Genomic DNA, 22,868 nt, shown 5'->3' on the forward strand with positions numbered 1-22,868 from the left:
TATATATATATATATATATATATATATATCTTTTCACACACATAGGGGGCTAGTGGCAACCTTACGGCAAGCACATGAGGTGCCCCTTTTTTCAGGGAGTTGGCAACCCTATCCATATTAAACTTTCACTTTGATATTAAGTGTGTTAATATGAGTAATTGCCTTTATTCAATATGTTTAATAACTGTATATTCAATTCTATTTCTATTCCGGTAATATGCTCCATTAAATATTGGGCTTTGCTTTAACCATTGGGATTTCTATTATTGTGAAGCAGAAGGAAATGTTTGGTTTAAAAAGCCTTTTAGCAAAAGCTTTCCATCTGCATACTCCTTTTGCTACAATAAGAGCTATCTCTCTATTGGGGTATGTATCTCTACCAGCTCTTTACCTCTGGCAATGAATTTGTTTGCCATTCCACATGCCTTATGATTTGCACATAGGCCTAAAAGGGAACATTTTGTCTCTCTAAAAGGTCAGATTGGGGAGTGCACAACTAATACCACTTCTTTGAACAGATTAACTAAGCTAATATATGGATCTGCAGCTGTTCTGGTTTCATTGCTGCTTCTCTTGCTAATGATCTCTTTAGCCATCCTGTTAGTGCACAATCATCTCCTTGTAGATTTACCAGATGTGCCTTACTCTATTTTAAAAAATTAAATGATAGGTGAAAATATGAAGACCTTATAATTGTGTTTTATATACAAAACCCTGAAATGTTGAGCATTAATTGTTACCTTTCTAGTGTGTTTCCCCAGCTTCATGTGGATGTTTTACTAATTTCTTTAAAAAAAATATGCATTCACAAAGCAGACATATTTATACTAGGTTTAAAGATGAGCTTTGAAAAAAATGGTCACACTATACTTTATTCAAGGGTGTCAGAGTAAAGGGGACTGGGTACAATTGTGCAACACATTTTTAGAATTTTAGAATATTTCAATTACAAATTTCCATGATGTTTTACTGTTTTCTTTTGGTTAATCACATAACATCTCAGTAAAATACAAAGATGTCAATGGTTGTGACATGAAAACATTTTGAAACATTAAGTGATTTTTTTTGTACGTCACTAAAGACCGCCATCAACATAACTTCCTCTATAAACCACAGTAACGCAACAATAAAGGGCTTAGAAATGCATTTCAACAATAATTGATGTCTGAGCTTGATTTCAAGTGGATAGAACACACTGTCAAAATTAAAATGAAGGCAGGAAAAAAAAACAATGCACTGCTTACTTTTAGTGAAATATTTAATCAAATAAATAAATAACAGAGTGGAAATGCATGGTGTCTACTGTAACATTAACTAGAACATTTAGTTTTACTTTGATGAAAAAAAAAATCTTTCATTCATTTACAAAATGTTAATAGGAATGTATATATTGACCCATCAAATAAACATATTTTGCAGTTCATGGTACAGTAGTAGAAATGTCAAGAGCAAAAAAAAGAAAATGGGAAACCAATAAATAAGCCCTTACTTTGACGCATCCTGGATAAAGTTCACTTTCTTTCTTTTGTCATGTGAGTTGTAGCACAAGCTGTGTGGCCTTTTACACTGAATTTAACACATTTGCTTGGGGAAACATTATGTCAAAACCAACAGTAAAAACTTGTGTTGCACCGAAACCGATAACAGTATCGGGTGGGGCCCCGATCCAGCATAAAAATGGTGGTATCGGTATCGGCGAGTACCAACAAATACGGCACCAATACCATTTTGAGAGCCAAAAGTTTATTCAACTATTGTCACCCATTCCAGGTAGGCAATAAAAAAGTTCTACTGGATTTGCTTTGTATTAGTCTTTTGCAAGGTAGGTAGGCAGCAGCTTGACAAAGCCATGATAGCAATTATTTTACACCCAGTATGTAGCTCTTCATATATACACAGACACACATCTATTTAAAGCAGATGGTATCGGTATGGTATCGGCCGATACTGCACAGCCAGGTATCGGGGCAAAAAAATGGCATTGGCGTGACACTAGTAAAAACCTCCTTAATAAGTTAGACTGCATGGTCTTTCCATTCACCGAATGCCAAACATGGGTTTGAGGAAGACACACTCAAAAAGGATCAGAATTAAGTTATTAAATTAGATTAGGCTACAATGTCCTCTTTTTTTTTTAATACATTTTTAATTTTAAAAAATCATTTGAGATGAAACTTCTATCCTGTTTGCAATACATTAGAAGTCATTTGAGAGAGCGCGATGGAAAACGTGGTCTAACCCTGAAGAGCCATGATGAATCTGGTGGTGGTGCATGTGGTGCTGGCTGGTGGTTGGACCAACATCCATCATTAAATCATCCTCATCATCCTCTGCCCTGTATGCTTCTGCTGCATCCTGTGAGTAGCTATGCTTCATGACCAGGATGCTCCGTCGACCTGCCGGAGTGTTATGGTGAGAGAGGTGCGGAGACATTTGCTTCACCATCATCGGTGACATCGGGGGTATAGTAGGCCCCCCATCAGGTGCAATCGTGGCATCCCTCAGGCTCAGGTTGCTGCGGCTACCGTGGATGCTGCCATGGATGCTGCCATGGTGAGAGCCGCAGTGGTGGTCGCGGATGCATTTGCTTTCTGAGCGCCTTAATTTGTGGAACTTTTCGAAGTCGTCTGCCAGTGCGGCATCAGTCAGGTCACCGGAAGGGGCCCGACGTATGGTACACAGCTCATAGTGTGGGGGTTCAAAACTAGGCTGTAGGAGAGCTGGATCAAATTCATCTCTGTGGATGCAAAAAAACAGCAAAACAAGGCTGTTATTCATCTTCTTTTTCATAGAATCACATAAAAATATCTTTATTTTAATGGAAAATAATTTGATTTGCAATATTAAAACATTCCTACTCATGTACTGCTATTTACACTATTCTAGGTCACAAACAACAAATACATTGTACATAATTCTATGTAGCATCTTGCTTGGTGAAATCCAAGTCAGAGTAAAATCATATGGGAGAAATGTTATTTCCATCACTCACCATGAAACTTCTGTATAATTATTGGCTTAACATCTATTACCTGCGGATGACATATTTCTTGCGAGGCTGCTTGATCTGAATGATGACAGAAATAATGAGCAGTATGACGACCAGGCCGCAGGTTACTCCAATGATTGTGAGGTTAGTGTTGTCCAGCGTATCCAAAATGCTGGCCTTTCTCTTTTCTAGTTAAGGACACAACAAATAAGTCAGGAGGATGGAAGTAGCAATGACGCGTTGCATCAACAATCAGCATACCTTTGCACCGATTCTCATCCCATGGGTAAACACAGTTCTGGACACCATTGCAGACAAGTGTATTGTTGATGCACATGTTGTTGTGGCAAAAGAAGGAGTCTCCCTCACATGGAGCTACAACAAAAGAAAGGCAATTTACAACCAATAAACTATAGGAAGATTTAAAAATATTTTTGAAATGCACAGGGCGGAAATGTTATTTCTAACAATTACAGTAGGTGCTGTGCATAAACAGGGTCTAATGAATTTTAATTAGAGGTATGAAATTCACACTTTTTAAATCCCAGAAATTAGTATTCTTCACATTTAACCATACTAACAAGAGACTTTCTCACCCCAGCCTCTTAGGTGGTGATAATATGCTTAAACTGGGTTTGCCACCACACAGAAGGGTTTAGAGAGCTAATGTTAGTGTGCAGAGCAATGGGAGTAGAAATAAGAAGTTTTCCACACACCAGTAAAAGTCCTGTGACAACTAACTCTGGAAAAGGAAGCTTTCAAGATCAAGAAGCCCAAAACTTTCAAAATAAAATCGCAATCACAATTTTGGTTGAAAAAATTTAAAACTGTGATTTTTGACAAAATCCTTTAGCACTGGTGTAAATGAGTGGAGCTCACATTTGAAAATAAACTTCTAACTGATCATGCTGCTATTCAGGTGACAAACCTGAAATAAGAGAAACACATCCTGTCATTGAAAAACATGACATTCAGGCGTAACAAAGAGACTACGCTTTATTGGCCAGCTTTGGACCTTTTGAAGCATAAAAAATGTTTTTCTTGCACAGTGGGAACTTGCTGCTTAACGTTAGTTTACTTTGCTTTCCGATGTGCAGAAACAAAAAATGTCTTTTTGCAAGGAAACACCAAATTTAGTCTAAATAGACTAAAGTTTGTTTTTAGACTAAAGTTTGTTTTATTGAAAGTTTGTTTTTCAATAAAACAAACTTTCTCTACCTGAAGACAAAAAGCTATACAACACAACATTTCTTTTAAATCCATTTTCCAAATACAAAATACATGGTATATGAAGGCAAAAGAAGAACTATAAGCATTTATTCATTCTTTTGACCCGCCTGAACTGAATTTAGAACTAGCTCTAGCAAATACTAGACTGATAAAAACTGAGCATGTCATTTTAGACTATTTATAATCCTTTCAAGCTAAAAATCAAAAAGTAAGTGCAACGATATTGCGAACAGTTCAGACGCTGAAATGCAACATCCCCTTGAAGGAAGACATGGCCATATTGTGGAGAAAAAATACACTAAAATTATTTAATGGGATTTCACAAAATTTTAGTTTGCAAAATAGATTTAATAGGTTTTCCTATTAATAGGTTAACTTAATGTGGTGACTTTCAATTTTTCTTGTTATGCCCCCCCCCCCCCTTTGAAAAAAATTTTTTGACCCCTCCTTATGCACCTCTATAAGGATTACCTTAGAGAATTCTTTTTTTTTTTTTTTTTTTGAATAAACATTTTTGAATTTTAATGGTTTCTAACAGCTGGAATATTTTAATGTCTTCACATTTTATATATTGTATAACATTAAAAAAATTATATGAGGGTTTTAGCTAAACATATCCCTGTAGTCAAAACTAAGGATGAAACAAGACTGAATAAAGATACAGACCAAACAACAGGTGGTGCTGTTGTCCCACTTTAACTGTTACACTTCTGCTTTATTTTGTGGACAGAAAATGGCAAGGTTGCTCTCATGTCCCTGTTATGCCTTAATATCCCCCAGGGAGCTGCTATAGTTAGTTATAGTATAACTTACTTAAGAGAAAAATGTGACAAGCAGCTTTCCTGCAAACAGATAATTGTTTTTTCTTCATCCATACATGAACCCATTAATTTAAAGAATGCCACTTACGTTCATGGAAAGTTGTGAAGAGGATCTTAAATCTGCTTTTCCTGCTCCCCTCATCAGCCCAGAGTCTCACCACACCCACAGAGGTCACCAGCATGACATCATTAGCGACTGTGGAGCAAAACTTGTTCCTCAGGTGCTCCACTCCACTGCTCCCATCATAGATGGCGACAAAGTTGCGTTTGCATTCGTTTGAGTTGTGCATTTCATACTCTAGAAAACGCATGTAGATCTGTAGACAAGGTTTAATAAAAGGCAAACCAATTAGGTAAATAAACACCCCAGACTCTACAAACAAGCAATAATTATTGGAGAATTTTGGAGATCTACAATCGCTGTCAATAAATTGGGCCTTTAACAAAAAAGAGCACAAACACCTCCAAATTGCATATGCAGTTGCCAGGAAACCAAGATTAATTTTCCATTCATTACACACTTTCTCAAATGCAAAACAAATAACTTCATTTTTTACTGTCACAGAGAACCCCGAGAACTTTTATTTTTTCAAATTCCATCCTGACATTTTTTATATATATATATTTTTTTTTAAGGGAAGAAAAAAACTTTTGCTGTCATATAAAATTCAAATATCTAGGTAGATAGGCACAGACAAAAATAAAATATATTTTAAAAATAGTTCAAGTTAAATTACACAGTTTCTAAGACACTGACATAGAGCAATGGATTTTGAGAACTGCTATTCAAACATTAAAGTCCACCCATAGTAAAAGTACTCCCATTTAAATTAGCTTTCTTCCCATGTAAAAAAAAAAAAATCCCACTAGCCAGTTTTAAAATGAAATTGGTAGATTTATTTCAAAATTACATCTTTATGTGGAAAACATCCTTTTGAACATTTCTGAAAACTGACGCCGCAGTTTGCTCACCTTTGCTCTAGGCGGGGCTCTGATGTACCACCTGCAGTCCACTGCTTCAGTCAGCTGCGCTCTGCCTTCTTTGCTTATCTGTATCGATTCTACAAAGCCCTCTGGACCACTTAGCTCAAAGTCACAAGCTGTGTGGAAAAGACATTTCTGAAACCATGCAAAATAAAAGTCTCTTCCCACCATGAAATAAATGTATTTTTACTGATTTGAGCTAAACTGGAATGCTCTGTGTATGTCAGGATTAATAAGGTGGTCTAAACCATGATGAATGCAGGGTAAGCTTTCATTAATCAATAAAGATTCACAATCAATCTTTAAATTCTTAAAATTGTAATTTAACCAAGTTCAATTTGACTAATTTCTTAAACCCTAATAACAAATATACTGCAGAGTAAGGATAATTCTGTGAAATTCTGATTTTGTATGCACAAATATGTTAAAATTTACCCAGTAAAATAAAATCTCACCTGGTAGAACTGGCAATTCTCCAATTTCGTCAAACTCAGGATCTGAAAAAAAATATATATAGGCTATATATAATATTATAGTAGAAACAAACCACTACATGTATACATATAATTATAAAGTGTAAGAAAACCAGGCATTATTTACCACATTTTGTTTTGCTTATTTAAAAGACAAAGAAACTGCACCATACAATTTCCTTCAGCCAGTCATTATTAATCCAGTAGTCCTAAATAAAGTTCTGAGAAACGGCCTTAAGAGGTCACCTGAATAGACTGTTAGTCTTTATAAGTGAAGCTGCTCTGAGAATGCCAAGAAGATTGTTAAAGGACATTAATGGACAGTTAGTGAAAAAAAGACCAAGGGACACAGCATGAGGTGGGGGTTGAATCAGCATTGTATGAAAAAGAAAAGTATGGCTCAACTTAAACCTAATTCTGTCCACCTAACTTAGAAAACACCATCGGCATAGCATTGGCAGCATTATACTGAGGTGATATTTTTTCTTCCAAACTACAATATTTCAGCTTTAACTTTACAGGGGACGTTGGTACACAAAGATGGATTTTGACTTTCATGTTTTATCAGCTTTAGTTCAATATCAAAATAATTTGAATAAAAGCAGCAGCAATTTCCTTTCTTTGTGAGTACAGCTCCATCTGTTTTTGTTGTTGTTGTGTTGGTTCTGTCAGAATATTTGTATCCCAGCAGAGTACATGAAAACTCCGCCTGTGAGGTTTTACTGTGTTGATCAGTGATCAGTGAGACAGCCAGGGGAAAGAAAGTGTAATGTGGCGGCTCTCGTTTGCAAATGCAATTAATATTGTTTTTTTTATTGTAACTTTTCTTATCTCATCCGTACAGCTTTCAAAGTACAGTAATGCACAACTCAGGATTGTGTCGGACATGTGGATGTTAAGGACAGCTGGGGATGGTGAAAAAAATAAAACTGTGTTATCTTTTGTTGTAGTCAAGTTGTATACTGGGGCTCTAAATCAAAAAGAGGAAACAAACAAATAAAAAAATAATAATGGGAATATTTTCAGCCCCTGCTCTGTAAACAAATATAAAGAGGTGCAGCTGCAGCTGCAGTGCTACTTGAAGTTAGGCACTACTGTGTTCAGAGTAACAATAATAACATGTGATTTTCATTAAAGATACATTTTACACAAATAAAGAGCTACACACACACGAAAAATCTGAATCTGTGGTTTCCTTCTGGGCAAAACATGAATTTTTTTTTGTTGTTTATTTTCTTTCCTGTCTTCTTTTTTTAGAATCAAGTCAAGTAGTTTTAAACATTTTTCTTCAAATCTTATTAAGAAAAGGGAAAAAGGAATTCAAAAACTAAATAGACCAGGTCTGTTGAAAGGCTTAACTAATGCTGCAGAGGCACAATTCTGCTGGCCGCATGCAAGCACTCAAACCCTGATGCTTTTCATCAAAAAAAAAAAATATAAAAACAACAACAAAAAAAGGGAACACATATTGGGTCCTAAATCTTGGCTCTGACGTGGATTAAAAATCTCAATCGTCCAGCTTAGTTCAGAAAAGATTAGGTTCCGATGGCTTCTACTAACCTGGGGATAAAACAGCATCTGCTGTAATTGTGGCCTCTCTTAGAAGCGATTGGTTCAAAAAGAATACATAATTATATATATATATGTATATATATACCGTATGTATATATATATATGTATGTATATATATATATATATATATATAGACAGCCAGACAGAAAACAAAGAGAGATATAGAGAAACAGACAGACAGAGAACAGAGAACACCAGCGGTCATAAAGCAGGATGGCCACATGATGAACTCAAGAGATTTAAAACAACAAGGAGTCTATTAATCCTCTCTTTCTTACCCTTTATGAAGGAGAGGCCAGATTATTCAAATACATTTTTGTGTGTGTGTCTTTGTAGGCCTGTGTTTCTCATATTGTGGGGACCAACTGCTTTAGTGGGGACCAATGCCTGGTTCCCATGGTTACAAATGCTGTTTTAAAGTCTGCTTTAGTACAAAGCTGTGAACTGAGTTCAGGTTAGAGTTAGGTTTACATTGGTAATAGAGTCAGGGTAAGGGTCTGGCTTAGGCTATAGAATTAAATGTGAAATGAATGGAAGTCAATAAAAACCCCCATAAGGATAGCAAGACATACAGTACAGTAATCTGTGAGTGTGCATGCATTTGTGACATACTACACAGGGTAATTAAGAGCTTGTCGCCAAAAACAAGAGCAAAACTGGCTAAAATAAAAACATGATGTATTATGGTTAATGCTGTTTCTGACATTTTAATTGAAAAAGCTTCCTGGATGTGAAGTGAAACATCTTCAAACTTGGAAACAAAGTTCAGTGGATTGTTTATTAACTTTTTTGGAATATCTATAGTGTGACAAAGGTTTGATTAGTAAATGTATTACTTTTGCCTGAATTTATTCTTCTGTGATTTAATTGGTTGAATTAAATTGTCTTATTTCTAGAGAATAATAAAATAGTAATAAAACTTTACACCAAAACAGTAAGTCAGAGTTTAAGATGTCTTTTTAATAATCATATTAATATGATTATAATGAATATTTTCTAATACCTTGTGTGAAATAACACATTAGTTGTATTTCATTTTTTTGCTGGTCTTCTCATCCCTGTGCCTTGGGCTGCTGCAGCCCTCAGGGCAGAGACTACCTGCCCTTCACAGCTCTTAGTCGCTTATTGTTGCAATTATTTTTTATCCTTCCATTACTATTAATGACTTTGTCTCACAGACACTCACACATATTTTTAATAAACCTAATTGTGCAAGTACAATAACATATCACTTAAATATTATCTATGTAAAATGGCTAAAATTACAAAACAGGGCATGTGAAAATAGAAGAGTGGCAACAGTTAACTTTGAAGGGCTTTTAACATATTTTTTGCATGCCTGTAAAATTTTCAACACAACTTTATTGCAATCTACTTTTTCCTTTTTGACACAAACAAACTGCTCAACTCTGTTATCAAGCATGCGTGCTTGCAAATTCCTACATCATGAGATGGGTGGAATTAGCGATAAGATTAACTTTGACCTAAACAATTCATTACATCCAATATAAACACACAAATTCCTGTTTCTCTTTTTTGTTTATTGGTCTTTTTTTTTGCTGACATAAAAAATCCTCTCAATAGAATAGATCTTGTTATGGGTCTGTTAATATTTTTTCCACGATATAATGTTTGCAGTCTTTTAAAATGAATGTTTCCAATCTTAAAAGAGCTACCAAAATCATGGAGCTCTTAAAAAAACAGTCAGAACAACAACGCTGAAAACGAATATCAAATACTTTAGAGAAAAACAAAGCTCTGTTCCAAATTATACAATGTTTGCATATAATCTCATGCCGCTACTGTAGCAATTTCATAAAACAAAAACCCTGCAGGGTTGACTGAGTTTCAGGATTTCAGAAAGCAATAAAAAGAACAATGGAGACATTTCAATGCCAAAAATGATATATTAAAAAACATAGCTTAGTAAATGGACCAAGGGATGCAGATTAATCCCTGCCCCTTGTCGGTGTAGGTGGCCTATAAACTCTGAGGGTAATATAGCTTCTACCTCGGACACCCTTAAGCTGCTACAGCGGCTCAGCGCTGACAAGCTGCATTCCCTGAAGACAAGCTTTCATTAACTCGTGTTTGCATGTGTGTCAGATGGAGGAAACAAGTGTGTGTGCTTCGGTGCGTGTGTGTATGGATGTGTTCCCCTCCTCCTTCCAGCAGCAGCTGCTGTAGCTCTACCAAAAATAGAGAGCAAATTATTTTATCAGCAGCATGGCATGGCACAAGTTTTATTGTTGCATTTTATCATTTGCATGTTTGCTTGCATGTTCTACTGGCAGTCTGCAGGTGGCCCTAAAAGAAAGATGTGGTCCAAAGCCATTATTATGGAGGTTATAATAATAATTATTAAATCCTATAGGTATTCTATCTTAAAACACTATGGATAAAGGTGAACAATTAAAATGATAAAAATAACTAAAGTCAAAGTTAAATATAAACAACATAAAATATAAAAAACCTGAGAAATTATTTTTTGTCTGCTGAATGACTAAAGAGCAGATTATGCTCTAAAGGTCTGGATTTATCTCCACCAGCTCCTCTCAAGAGCACCTTGACAAGATAAACTGAAGGGGCTTAAGAATTTAATGTTTTATTAAACAGATGGGGAAAAGAATCCTGTTTATATGATTAAGAGAAGATTGGAAATCTGATGTGACTGAATGTAAAAAGTTTAAGAGATAAGAATAATTTTGCAAGTTACTGTATGTAACCTGAACTGTGATAACATTTCTAACCCTAATATTGTGTCTAAATCATAGTTGAGTGGAGTGTTACTAAATGTAGGCTCAAAAATACAATGTAAGAACTGTTACTGTACAGCGCAGATTCCCATTAGGTCAGATCGATCATCAAATTGATAAAAATGTACCAGAGATGTCAGATTTCTTCATTTGTGGAGAGCAGAGTGCCCCTACCTGCTGTTTGAGATGCAAGAGTCTGAGTCCAAACTGTGTTTAAAGCAATCAGAAAAGCCTTATTCTCTCTCGATTGTTTTGTTCAGTTTGATTTTATAACACAACTTTGCAGGCAGAAAAGCTCCTAAAACATTTTAGAGTAATTTATTTCATTCAAATATTCTCTATTAAAACCCACTCACACATTAGCTGGTCACCACACTAAATCTTGTTATTTTACAGCAGGAACTGTGTTGCATTTTATGTTAAATGTTTTGATAATCTCCATATATTAATATCCATCAATTGTTTTTGTTCCAATTGAAATGGGGGACTTGAAGGCTTTTTATTTCCTCCCGTTGCCATGGTGGGTTGTATTTTTTGTGTTTTTAATAAAGGCTTCTTATTATGCTCTCTCTCACCCTGAAATCTGGGCTGACTTTTACTAATATCACCTGTTCTGAAAATGAAGATCCTGAATATAACAAAAGCCAAATAGGTTCACTTAGGATAGCTGCTCTCCATAGAATAAGTTAATGCCACTTGACTGAAATGAGGGCCTGACAGTAAGGAAGGAGGAAAGAAAAATAAGTCTAACCAAACAAGAGAAATATTTAAGGAGCATTTAAACTTTAACTGTCCAACCTTTTGTCAGTTTCACTTGTAATTCTAAGTGACTTTAGACTTTACCTTGCAATCGAGATATTGTTGTGAGATTTCTACATTCCCAATTTCCAGAAAATACATCTTGCCAGCAGCCAACACATGCATTGGCCTCCATACAGAAATGTTTTGGAGCAATGAAATACAGTGACGTGTATGACGTCAAAGCGTCAAGCCGGTACACCCTCTATTTCTTTTTTTTTTTTAGAAAATAAGGAAAAGGATGCAGTTTTTTCCTTTGTGGATGGGAAGCTGTTTGTACGATCCCCCTGACCAGATTTGTTAAGAGTTAAATTTATCAATTAAAGGCACACTATGGACTTTGTGACCTAAAGAGTTGACGCATATGAGTTATTTTAAATGATTCCTTAGGCCAAAATACTGCGCTTGACACTATCAATGCTACAAGCGGGGCTCCCCTCTTGAAATACCGCCTATGTAAGTAAGGAGATGACGCATCGTTGTTGGCCAGGAAATGTGACCTGGAAGAACGTAAGGTTTTACGGCCACAGGCTCCCATATAGTCATAGAGCTAAGGCTTTTACTATTTTTCTACCTGCTAGACTACTGGTCATGGCTGAGGCAAGGAAAAAGTTTAAACCTTCTGGGGAGGCTTAAAAGAGAAAATGTGGAAGGGATCATGCCCGAGGAAAAACAAGAGTCGATCTTGGAAAGGAGTTTGTTCGTTGGTGCAAGCTGAAAGAAGAAGCCGGAGTTAACACTTTGCTCCTAGTATACAGTCATATATCTTATTTTTGATGTTTAGTAGAAGCAAAATAAGGGCAGTTACCAGTTTAGCGTCCCTAGTGGCCAAAAGTTACAAGGTGTCCCTTTAGCTCCTCTAGTTGTGGATCAAATTAAGAATGTTATACGTCACAGGTGCTACGGCTGCTGTGATTGGCTAAAAACTCGAGAAGGGAGGCAGGTACCCAATGAGCATGAAGAATTGCTCTGAACTTCCTTCGCTTTTGTGAGCTCGATCTACAAGAGGCTTTCCAGGTTGATACCGTGTAGAATTCAAATTTAACTACATGTATCAATCGGGCTAATACCAGGCTACTTTAGACTGCCTTGTTTAAAGATATATTAGATTTAAAGTCTTTGTTTTCAAATTTCTCCAGTAAGTACATACAATAATCAATGGTCAAAGTCATTTGTACTGTATGTTTGATTTGCTACATTATAAAAGAAGCACAGTGCAATTTATATTTTAGATTTCCACAACAGTTTGTCGGTTCCTACTCACCTTGTGTAAAATTATACCGGGCTGAAAACCCGATGGCCTCCAGTTCACCATCAGCCACAAACTTGATGTACAGGTACCTCCCACTGGAGCGGATATAAGCAGGGCTCTCCTGCCCGCAGTACCGTCCAATGATTGGAGAGAAGCCGAACGGCCCATCACGGATTTCAATGTGGTCAAACCGACACTCCCAGGATGGCTCAATGGAGTATTTCTCATCAAAGAACAGGTCAATGCACTGCCGAGGTGAAGCTGCAGCAGAAGAATACTTGAGGAAACAGGAAGGAGGTTCAGGACTGAACAGGAATCGACTCTCACCTTCTATAATGTAGACACATTCCCTCTCAGGTGGGTATTTCTCAGGGTAATTTGGGGAGGTGAAGAACCCTCCACTAGACTCTTTGACCCATGTTCCACACTGTCCAGCAGGGGTCACACCTGAATTGTTTTTCACTGTTAACAAGAAATTAAATGATTATATCAAATCAAATCCAATTTTATTCATAAAGAGCTTTAGTATTTTCCACAGACTAAAGTGCTGTACAGTAAAAAACAGCAAACATTGTTTTAGATGTGTTTTAAAGAATGGTTTAGAACTTTTTTTTTTCGTGTTTTCATGCCTCTATATTTTCTTCTTTATTAAATATTACATTTTTTTTTATTTGTTTAAATTTTGAAATGTTCAGAAATAATAAAGAAGCTTGTAATTACATGAAACTGTGAAGAGAGCAAGATTTTGAAAAAAAAATAATACCCTAAACTAAAGCATATTTATTTATATTCTTTAGTTCATAGACTTTATATAGACATTTCAAACAGATCTTATCTCAGTAGCACATTTGGAAAGACAATCAAAGTGACATGAGAAGAAAAAAAGAAAGAAAAGCACACTGCAATGGCATAGAGGCAACACAAATAATTAAACAGAATAGAAGTGAATTAAATTAAATAATTGATTAAAAATAGGAAAGTTGCACTGAAAATTTATGGTTCTTCTTATGGTTGCTAAACAACATGTTTGCATACCCGGATTTTCTGGTTGGTAAGGAATTTAATTGTTTCTTTCCTACAGAATTTATTAATTATCAATTCAACACTTTAAGAACAAAGCATGTTCAATAATAAAAATGTGGTTCTATGAAAGAGGCAATGGCTTTAAAGCAAACAGCTGATGCCTGTTTTTTTCTTCAGAGCTCCATGTCAGAATTTGTTTAGACTGTTAGTCGATGATTTTTTTTCATAGAAAATGTATTGCATAATTTATTAGGAAAAAAACAGACTGTAGCTTCTGACCTGCTGATGCGCTATGAGGGCAAATTAAGGGAAAGTTAGGTGACCTCTGCTTGACTGATTGGTCTACAAAGCTAAATCAACCAGTTCATGTATTATCAGCATTTGCAGCATTTATAGTCTTAAGTGGAAAAACTAAAAAACACTAAAAAACAAGAAGACTAGAACATACATTTTCAACAGTGTTAAAAATGTCACTCTGTAAAAGCCTTGTATACCTTTATAAGAGTAACAATTCTGTGCCTAGATATGGCTATTTTGCAATTTATATTCCAGCTACCACAATTATAGGAAAAAACAAACAAAACAAAAGCAAACAAAAAATTACTAATATAAAAAATACATAATTGAATATTCTTCCAAGAAGATTGCGAAGCAACTTTTATTTTACCCATTCTCACTAATGGAGAAATTATCTGCTTGAATGAAGTGACATAAATCAAATGCACTAAGTTAAATTCTTCCAATTTGCAAAGTTATAAGCATACCTTGAGTCTTTTTCATGTTTGCTGTTGAATTACAGGTCTCAGGTGGGATAAGGCTGGCTGCTATGACTGAGAAGCCAGAAGAGAGCGAGAGAGAGATAAAAAAAATTAAAATAATAATAACAATAATTTCTTTTTATCATTTATTAATTTAAGAGAAACAAGTAAACACAGTTTATGGACTATTACATCCCCTAAGAGAGAGTAACATTTAGTCAAGATATTTATCATACTTCTTTTAAGACTTCTGACTTGATTTTCTATCAGATCCTGTAATGTTTCTTATAATGTAGCAAACTCACCGATGGGGAGCAGAAGTTTGTGCACCATGTCTGATCCCCAAAGACGCGCAGATCTGTCTCACATGGCTTCATTAAACAAGATGCAGGAGGGGGATTTCATCTCCTTCAATGCGATAAAACATACTGTTGCGCCTGTCATCATAAATCATAAATGCGACAAGGGAGACAGCGGACACTTGTCCATCAATCCCCATCCCCCCACCCCCCTGTCTCCTAGCAGCTTTAAGGATTAACTTCTCTGCCAGAAACCTTCATCAGTCCCCCCACCCCTTCTTTTACCTATAAACACAACTTAATATGATACTGGTTTAAGCTCCACTAACATTTTTTATTTGGTCATAATATTTTATTATTTTGACATCTAAAGTCACTATCAATTGAAGCTGCTGTCAGGACCAACATCTGCTTACATGCTAATTCATTAAGGAATCAAAATGTATGCAAGTGTATCAGAGCTATATGGGCCTTCAAAAGACATTTCTATTCAAACTTACAAACATAAGAGTCTAATAACTGATCTTGGATGATTTATAGAATATAATGAAAAAAACAAACAACAATAAACAAATTCCTGTATCTAAACTGAGTACCAAAACATTGTTAGAATCAATCAGTTTGGCTTTGACAATCACTCTACTTCTTGTAATTTTCACTGTTGCCTTAATGTTGTGTGGCCCAAATACCAATGGATTTGAAAACAGGTTTATTTAACAAAAAACAAAAATAAAGGTAGCCTATTTAGCAAAGGCAAGTTAACCTTATTTATATGGCCAATTTCAATAGCAAAACAAGTCAGGGCTTTGCTTAAGCATAAGAAGAAAACAAACAGATGTGCATTGCTTTGGCATAAAGGTAATATAAACATGAAGAAAAAAAACTAAAAGAATAAATATGGATAATTAGAATAAAAATATGAATTTAAACTAAACAATTAAATAGCTGTTAAAATGAATTTATTTATTGTTATTAATACTAAAAATAAACATTTAAAAATGTAATTAGCATTAGTTTCATCATGAATTGAAGTTCGGAGCAGTGCAAAGACAAATATAATGCAAAAATGCAGTAAAATGAAATTTTTTCTTCCATTATCCTTCAGGGTCATGGCGGGGTTGGGGCCCATCTGCCCATCTGGGCAAAAGGTGAGGTTGGCCCTGGATAGGTTACCAGGATGTTGCAGGGCAACACATAGACACACAGCCATGAATTAACATAACAGTAGTGTTTTAGGACTCTTGGAGGAAGCCGTAGTACCCAGAGAGAACTCACTCATGCAGAGGGAGAACATGCTGAAAGACCATAGGTAAGGAAATGGATCCCGAATCTTCTTGCTGCAAAGCACCGCAGCTAACTTTAGAAACAATTAAAATAATTTTGAAATAATTTCTTTGTTTAACTCAGGTCTGCTCAAGTCCGGTCCTCGAGGACTACTATTGTGCAAGTAGATGCACCCATTTTTAACACACCTGAATTGAATGAGTGACTTGTTACCATGCCTCTGGTGAGATAAAGGAAGGGATCGAGCCTTTAGATTCAAGATGTGTTAGAAAAGAGATACATCAAAAGGTTACAGGATGGTAGCTCTTGAGGACAGGACTTGAGCACCACTGGTTTAACTGATAACCAGTAAAAATATTTTAGGACAATGCTTGGCCCTCCTGATTCCTGTTAATAATTGAACAGGAAAGTTACAACAATCAACTGACTAGAAATAAAACCAGGATTTATTTTTTGTAGGTCAGTTTTGGGAAAACATGCTCACAAGGTTTTACCAAGGAGTACAGAGGGGGATAAATTTAGTTTTTTAGGTTGTCAGGAGTATTATCAAAGTTTTGTTCTCATTCAGTTTTTCAAACCTTTTGGACAAACAAGCTTTCAAATCATTAAGACATTCAAGACAGGTACTGTAGGGTCATTGGTGGACTGATCTTTATAGATTCCAAATAGGGAGCACAAGTTTTTGAACTTGAAAGTTCAAAAACCCCCAAATATTAATTTGTTCATTCATTCATTTTCATGGGGCCCCAAATTCCTGGTGGCCCCCCTGCTTGTGATACACAGTCTTTATGTTTAAGACATTCTCGATGTGGAGAGTAGTTTTATGTGCATATGTTTTAGATAAAACTGCTTGTATTAATCACAAAAATCCCAATTAGTATCTGTTGTGCATGCGCACTTCTGTAAGAATTCTGACATCTGCTAATGTCACATCTGTTTGAGGTTTAGTTTAAAATATTCAGGTGCCTACTGACCATATGTTTTGAATGAAGAAATGTTAAATGGTAAATGACATGTACAGTACTTACATAGTGCATTTTACAAGTCAGGAGACTTGACCAAAGCTCTTTACATTACATTCAGTCATTCACACACACACACACACACCCACACACTGGTGGTGGCAAGCTACACAGAGGCAAGGATGCTGTAGCACCACCTGGCCCTCTGACTACCATCAGCAGGAAACGCAAGTGAAGTGTCTTGCACAAGGACACAACCACACTGAAAGCCGGAGCGGGGGCTTGAACCGACAACCCTCACTGGTGGCATGGCAAACTCCTGTATCTGACACCACATACACCAAGAACACTAAAACAGCACCGTATGCACTTGACATAAATATATAAAACCCCTTTGTTATAATGTGAAAGACTCAAATTAGTTTGTATTTAAGCAAATTATTTATGGTTGTCTGCCCTAGAGGTCACCAACTCAGTGCCCTTGAGAACCAAGGGACCCTCAAGGACCACATGGGCTGCCCTCAGCATCAACTGACAAGTGTGAAATGTTATTCTATTCTGTTGCTTCTTTTTTTTTTATGTCATAATTTGTATGTAGGTTGGTTGACGACCCAAATGCAGAGACCAGGAGGCAGAGGTGAATCTTGTGGATTTAATGAAGAACAGAGGCAGACAACCAAAAATCAAAAAATACTAAGAACCAATATACCAGAGAGCATCAGAGAAAACTCACAAGGGAAGCCAGAGACAAGGGAAAAACAATACAACATCAAGGAACCAACACTGAGTTACTGCAGAGGTGGAGTATATAAGGGGAACAGAACAAAGGATGGACTAATGAGCTAAATAAGGAGCAGGTGTAAGTGGAACTGACTAGAAGGAAGCCATAAGGAAAGGAAACAAAGATCAACAAAACAGAATAGAAATGTCATGGTTCTCCCAAAAAGGGGAGAACCATGACATTTTAATTACTTCTAGAGCAGAAAATTAGAAACTAAAAGAAACAATTAAAATATTTTTATTACATAAGAAGTTTAGTTGAATGCTGACCCCTCTGTTTCATATGTCAGTATTGGTAATCCTTCCTAAGACTCAGAACCCAAGTAGCTCAAAGTCCTAAAAAGCTTGGTGTCCCCTGCTCTGCCCCTTAGCATGTTGCATAAGATGCTTGGTGTGTGTACAGTTAATAGGAGCAGCTTCTCCATAAAATATGCTCTATTTTTTAGTTAAAGCAATTTTCAGAGCAAAACATAAACAGTATAATTTATATATTACCCCAAATAATTTATTTTCCAAATCTTCCTTCATTTTATAATTGATAAAAGCTCAGTAATGTGATTTTTGCAAAACAAAAACTGATTATACTGTACTGTCTCTAAAGCTTTGCTATAAGTTTGATATTGTAAATAGGCAAAGTAAGGGAGTCATGATACTGGGAAGCCTTTGTATTAGGAAATTTTTTTTTTTATGTATTACAATGCTCTAATTACACACAAGTACTAAATATTGTACATATGGTAGCCTTTAGATAGGCTACGTTTCCAAACAAGTGACAAGTCAAAATATACCTCAATTTGATAAGTAAAAATCCAGTCCTTGGACAACAATTCTGATATCAATTTTAAAAAGACTAAAAAAGAAGGAAAGGACATCTCTGAGCTTTAACTCAGCTACGTGGGCTAACCATGATTGTGGCACTGAATCTTTTGGTTTGCATCTCAGAAAGACTTCTTTAGTGTAGCAGTCAGAGTTAACGAATTCAATAAACACTTGGTCAGCCGCCACAGGATCACAGTTCATGGTAAAAAAGCTGGGACTGAATGGTGTATCATTCAAGTCAGTTAAAGGCTCAGTTAAGGTTCTTGTACGACTGAGGTAAAACCTTAACATAACCTCAAACAGCCTGGTTATCGATGAATTGATTTGTGTGATATCTTCTCCGTATGGTGAGTTGTTTTTTATCTGTTGTTTTATGGCTCGGTCGTCAGCCAGTATTTGATTGTAGCATCTTAAAAAGAGAAGAAAGTCAGATAAGTTCACAAACTAAAAAACTGAAAGCATTGAAGCAATGTACAAACACTTAAAACTTACCTCTCGGTCTCCACAATCATCTTAGTGGGGTTGTTTGCTATGTAAGGTATAAGTCTTAGACATTTACTCATGGTGAAGACACCTGGTGGGTAGAAACCTCTTGGATCTTTGACAAATAACCCCTGGATGGGCCCAGATTTGGCAACCATCTCTCCCCTGGCCTGTTTGGCAAGAGTTTCAAAAAGCACAGCAAGAGATAGGGCCACTAATCCGGACGCCCCAAACTTCACTTTCCTCTCCCTTCCAAAAGTAGCATTTAGGCTCTTGGTGAAGTCCTCCAGTTGTCTGGGAGTCAGGGATCTTTGCACTGTCATGTAATGCTCACTCAGGTAGGAGGAAGATGGGTCGGAGAGCACGCTGATCAAATGAGGATTGAGGTCGTAGTTTAAAAAGGACAGATATTTTGAGCAATAGTAGCTAGATGTGCTATATAAATTGGAGGACAGTGTGCGTTCCCCATATTGATATAAAGTGGTCAGTCAGGAGCTAGAAAAATAAGGCTGGTAACCATAAAGGAGGCTTTCTGTCTTGCAGTGTGTCCCTGGGCATCCCAGATATAATCAGGAAAATGGTTAATGATTTACATTTAGCAAGCCTAAAAATCTTCTTTTTTTAGTTGCAGTAATGTCTAAACTAACTGGTTTAAACAAACTCAAGACCGATTCTATTATTAACAAAGGTACAAATAATAGTTTCCAGGCATTAGTAGCCAAAGTCAGCTGACAAGAAATGAGGTGATGGGTACAAAAATATTTACAAATGACCTACATTTAACATCAGTATTTCAAAGTAAAGATTTTTGTAATCGATTTCCTGGAAAACAGCAAATATCATTGAGGTCAAGGTCCCACTCCCATTTACCAGCAAAGGTGTAACAAAACCAATTTCATCATAAAGATCCTGTCGATAAATCAGTAGGCAAAGCTTAAAATAATATCAAAATAAAGTTTTGTTTGCCCTAGTGTAGCTTAATAGAGGAAATAAACAAACTCTTTTAAAGGTGCAATGGTAATGCTCAAATCAAGTCAGTAACTCTCATGCAACTTTATTTATACAAACGAGTCTCATAAAGATTATCTGCTCTGCAGGATCAATGTTCCATTTAACAGTGACATTAAATTTTAACCTGCAGGTTTACCATGAATGCCTCATTAGTGCCGCTTGAGTATAAGATTTTCCCTGCTTATTTATACTGTTGCCGCAAACAAGAAGACGGATGGACGGACGGACGGACGGACGGACGGACGGACAGACAGACAGACAGACAGATTGATAGATAAGGTGATGAATATGAAATTTAGATGTTGACTCATCTGCAATGGCATAAAATCTTTCTTTTCTATGTTGATGCTAGAATGATGCATTTATTCATCAAGTGCCTAAGGACGCTGCACATTTGATGGACAGCTCAACATACTGTATTTTTCTCAAGCCATTCAGCATCCCTGAAGGTGTATATGAAGCTGGTGGATGCGTAATATAATACGGCCATAATATAGACATAGTCTTGGGTACCGTAAGGGGGCCAAACTCCTGGATGTCACACAGCCAATGCAGGGTTCCAGGTCAGGCTGGTCCAAAACCTGTATCAGTCATATAAGTAATTGGTAATCACCATGATCCAGAAGATCTTTTCACAATTTGCTTTTCTGATTATAGGGGTCTGTTTCACAAAGCAGGTTGAACAAACTCAGATTCGATTCCGCAACTCTAGATTGATCAAGCCTAAGGTCGGGAATTCTCAGTTTTTGATTTCACAATGACTGTTATGAATTAGTTCAATCAAGTCTCAGTAGGTCCACTCAGACTTTAAAACGTGCATAGCAATTTTATGAAAAACTATTAGTGGAGTATCGATTTGACATTTTTCAGAAATGAAAACATGTAGAATGTGTTTAAAAGTGAAGACAAGCAGCTCTGCAGTTGAAAAGGAGAGAAAGATGGCAAAGGAAAGGATTGGTGCTATATATTTTTGCTTTTTTTTTTTTTTTTTTAAGGGCAAGTTATTTTTTGTGCAAGCTGTGTGCTGGATCAAAATCAAGGTTATGTTTGTCATGCAGAGAAGGTGAATCATTAACACAGATATGTCAGAGATATGCAAGATCATCAACAAGATTTATTTGACATCTTCTCCATATGGTAATGTCTTGGCTTGTCTCAGTTGTTCCAATGCTTTGTTTTCAGTATTTTTTTGAATGTAGCATCTATATGAAGGGAACTGGATAACAGACTAATATAAGCCAACAAACACCAGAAACCGCAGGTGTTGCACAAACCAAAGATAACTACTTACCTCTCTATCTGATGTCTTTTCCTCTTGGTTATTTAACAAAAAGTCCCAGATTTGCACTCATTTCTGACACCATGTCTGCCCTTACATGTTTGGAGAGAGTATCAAACAGCACAGCAAGAGATAGGGCCAATAACCCAAACCACCAAAGGTCACTCTCTGCCAAAAGTGGTCCTTAGTCTCAGGGTAAAATCCTCCAGATGGTTTAGAGTGAGCTCTGCATCATTACTTTGTGCTCTATCAAAGCTTTTAAAGAGTTCATTGCATGTTTCTCAAATGGGGACTTGGGTTGCAGTATGGGAAAGGACAGATGTCTTAAGCAACAGCCGTAACATCTTGAGCAGGACACTGCAGGCGTCCTGTATATTTCTGTATGATTCAGACAGAAGGTTGACAAGTAAGAAAATAAATACACAGGATTCTATTGTTTTTGGATTTTTTTCCTTAATACCCTAAATATGGTCAGATTAATCATATTTGACATTAACTAAGGCTACAGGTTGTTTATATTTTACAATCCTAAAAAAGTTGAAGCTCACACTGTTGTGTTAAGCAGCAGAGTAATTTTTAAAATATGTACATTTTAAGTATGCTATTTGGAGTCAGTCACCTAGTAGCTGGGTAATCACTTCTCTGAGTATCATTTGTGTTAATACCAGTAAAATGTTGAAGATTGTCATCTACACCTTTAATTTTAATATTTTTTAAGCAGGTTAAGAACTCATTTTCACATAAATGAGCTATTTTTAGTCAATAAATAAATGACAATATAATTGTTGCTTAACAAACCCGTTTTTTTTTTTTATTATTTTGAGCTTTCAGTACTAATGAAAATGTGCTAGTTTTAGCCCTTTTTATATCATCCTTTTATTTCACTTGTAATAACTATGCATTGAGGTCAGCTGAAATTCTAAGCTGTACCAATTTTATATATCTTAGTACACTGGTAAAAAAAAAAAAAAGAAAACTACATTCAAACAGACTATTTGTCTATGTGTTTGTTTTATCAACTTTCTGTTTCGACAGGAATAAAAAAAAAATAGCATACTGATATTTTCATATAAAGAGAATTCTTATGTAATCTACCACATGGTTGGATAGTTTGAGTGGTTCTTCAGAAAAAAATAACAAATTATCAAGTCACTTTCAGTTCTGAAATCAGACATTTGGCTGAATATTTAAGCTATAACAGTTATTTTCAAATGCATTGCATTAAAAGGCATATTTTTATTAAGGAAGATCCTCTCTTACCAAAAGGGGGCAGCAGATGCAAGAACAAGAACATG

The 22,868-nt window shown here is 36.0% G+C and overlaps 1 protein-coding gene across 1 annotated transcript; it reads right to left on the reverse strand.

The window, feature by feature from the left end:
- Positions 1-2,196: 2,196 nt before the first annotated feature.
- On the reverse strand, positions 2,197-19,606 carry LOC107091675 (neuropilin and tolloid-like protein 1). Its single transcript, XM_015385740.1, has 11 exons — positions 19,293-19,606; positions 14,962-15,014; positions 14,663-14,728; positions 13,203-13,337; positions 12,888-13,136; positions 6,480-6,521; positions 6,013-6,140; positions 5,129-5,357; positions 3,251-3,364; positions 3,033-3,177; positions 2,197-2,737 (listed from the first exon to the last, which is right to left on the reverse strand). Exons 1-11 carry the CDS (start codon positions 19,604-19,606, stop codon positions 2,197-2,199), a joined length of 2,016 nt encoding a protein of 671 aa, XP_015241226.1.
- Between the last annotated feature and the right edge of the window lie 3,262 nt (positions 19,607-22,868).

This window comes from Cyprinodon variegatus, unplaced genomic scaffold (genome assembly GCF_000732505.1).
Source record: "Cyprinodon variegatus isolate N-32 unplaced genomic scaffold, C_variegatus-1.0 Scaffold347, whole genome shotgun sequence".
Lineage (NCBI taxonomy): Eukaryota > Metazoa > Chordata > Actinopteri > Cyprinodontiformes > Cyprinodontidae > Cyprinodon > Cyprinodon variegatus.

Coding starts and splice junctions, on each gene's coding strand:
- LOC107091675 (XM_015385740.1), bottom strand. CDS start 19,606: ATGACAGTGCAAAGATCCCTGACTCCCAGACAACTGGAGGACTTCACC. Junction 14,729..14,961: donor CAAACTTCTGCTCCCCATCG/GTGAGTTTGCTA, acceptor CTGGCTTCTCAG/TCATAGCAGCCAGCCTTATC. Junction 13,338..14,662: donor AAACATGAAAAAGACTCAAG/GTATGCTTATAA, acceptor TCTTGTTAACAG/TGAAAAACAATTCAGGTGTG.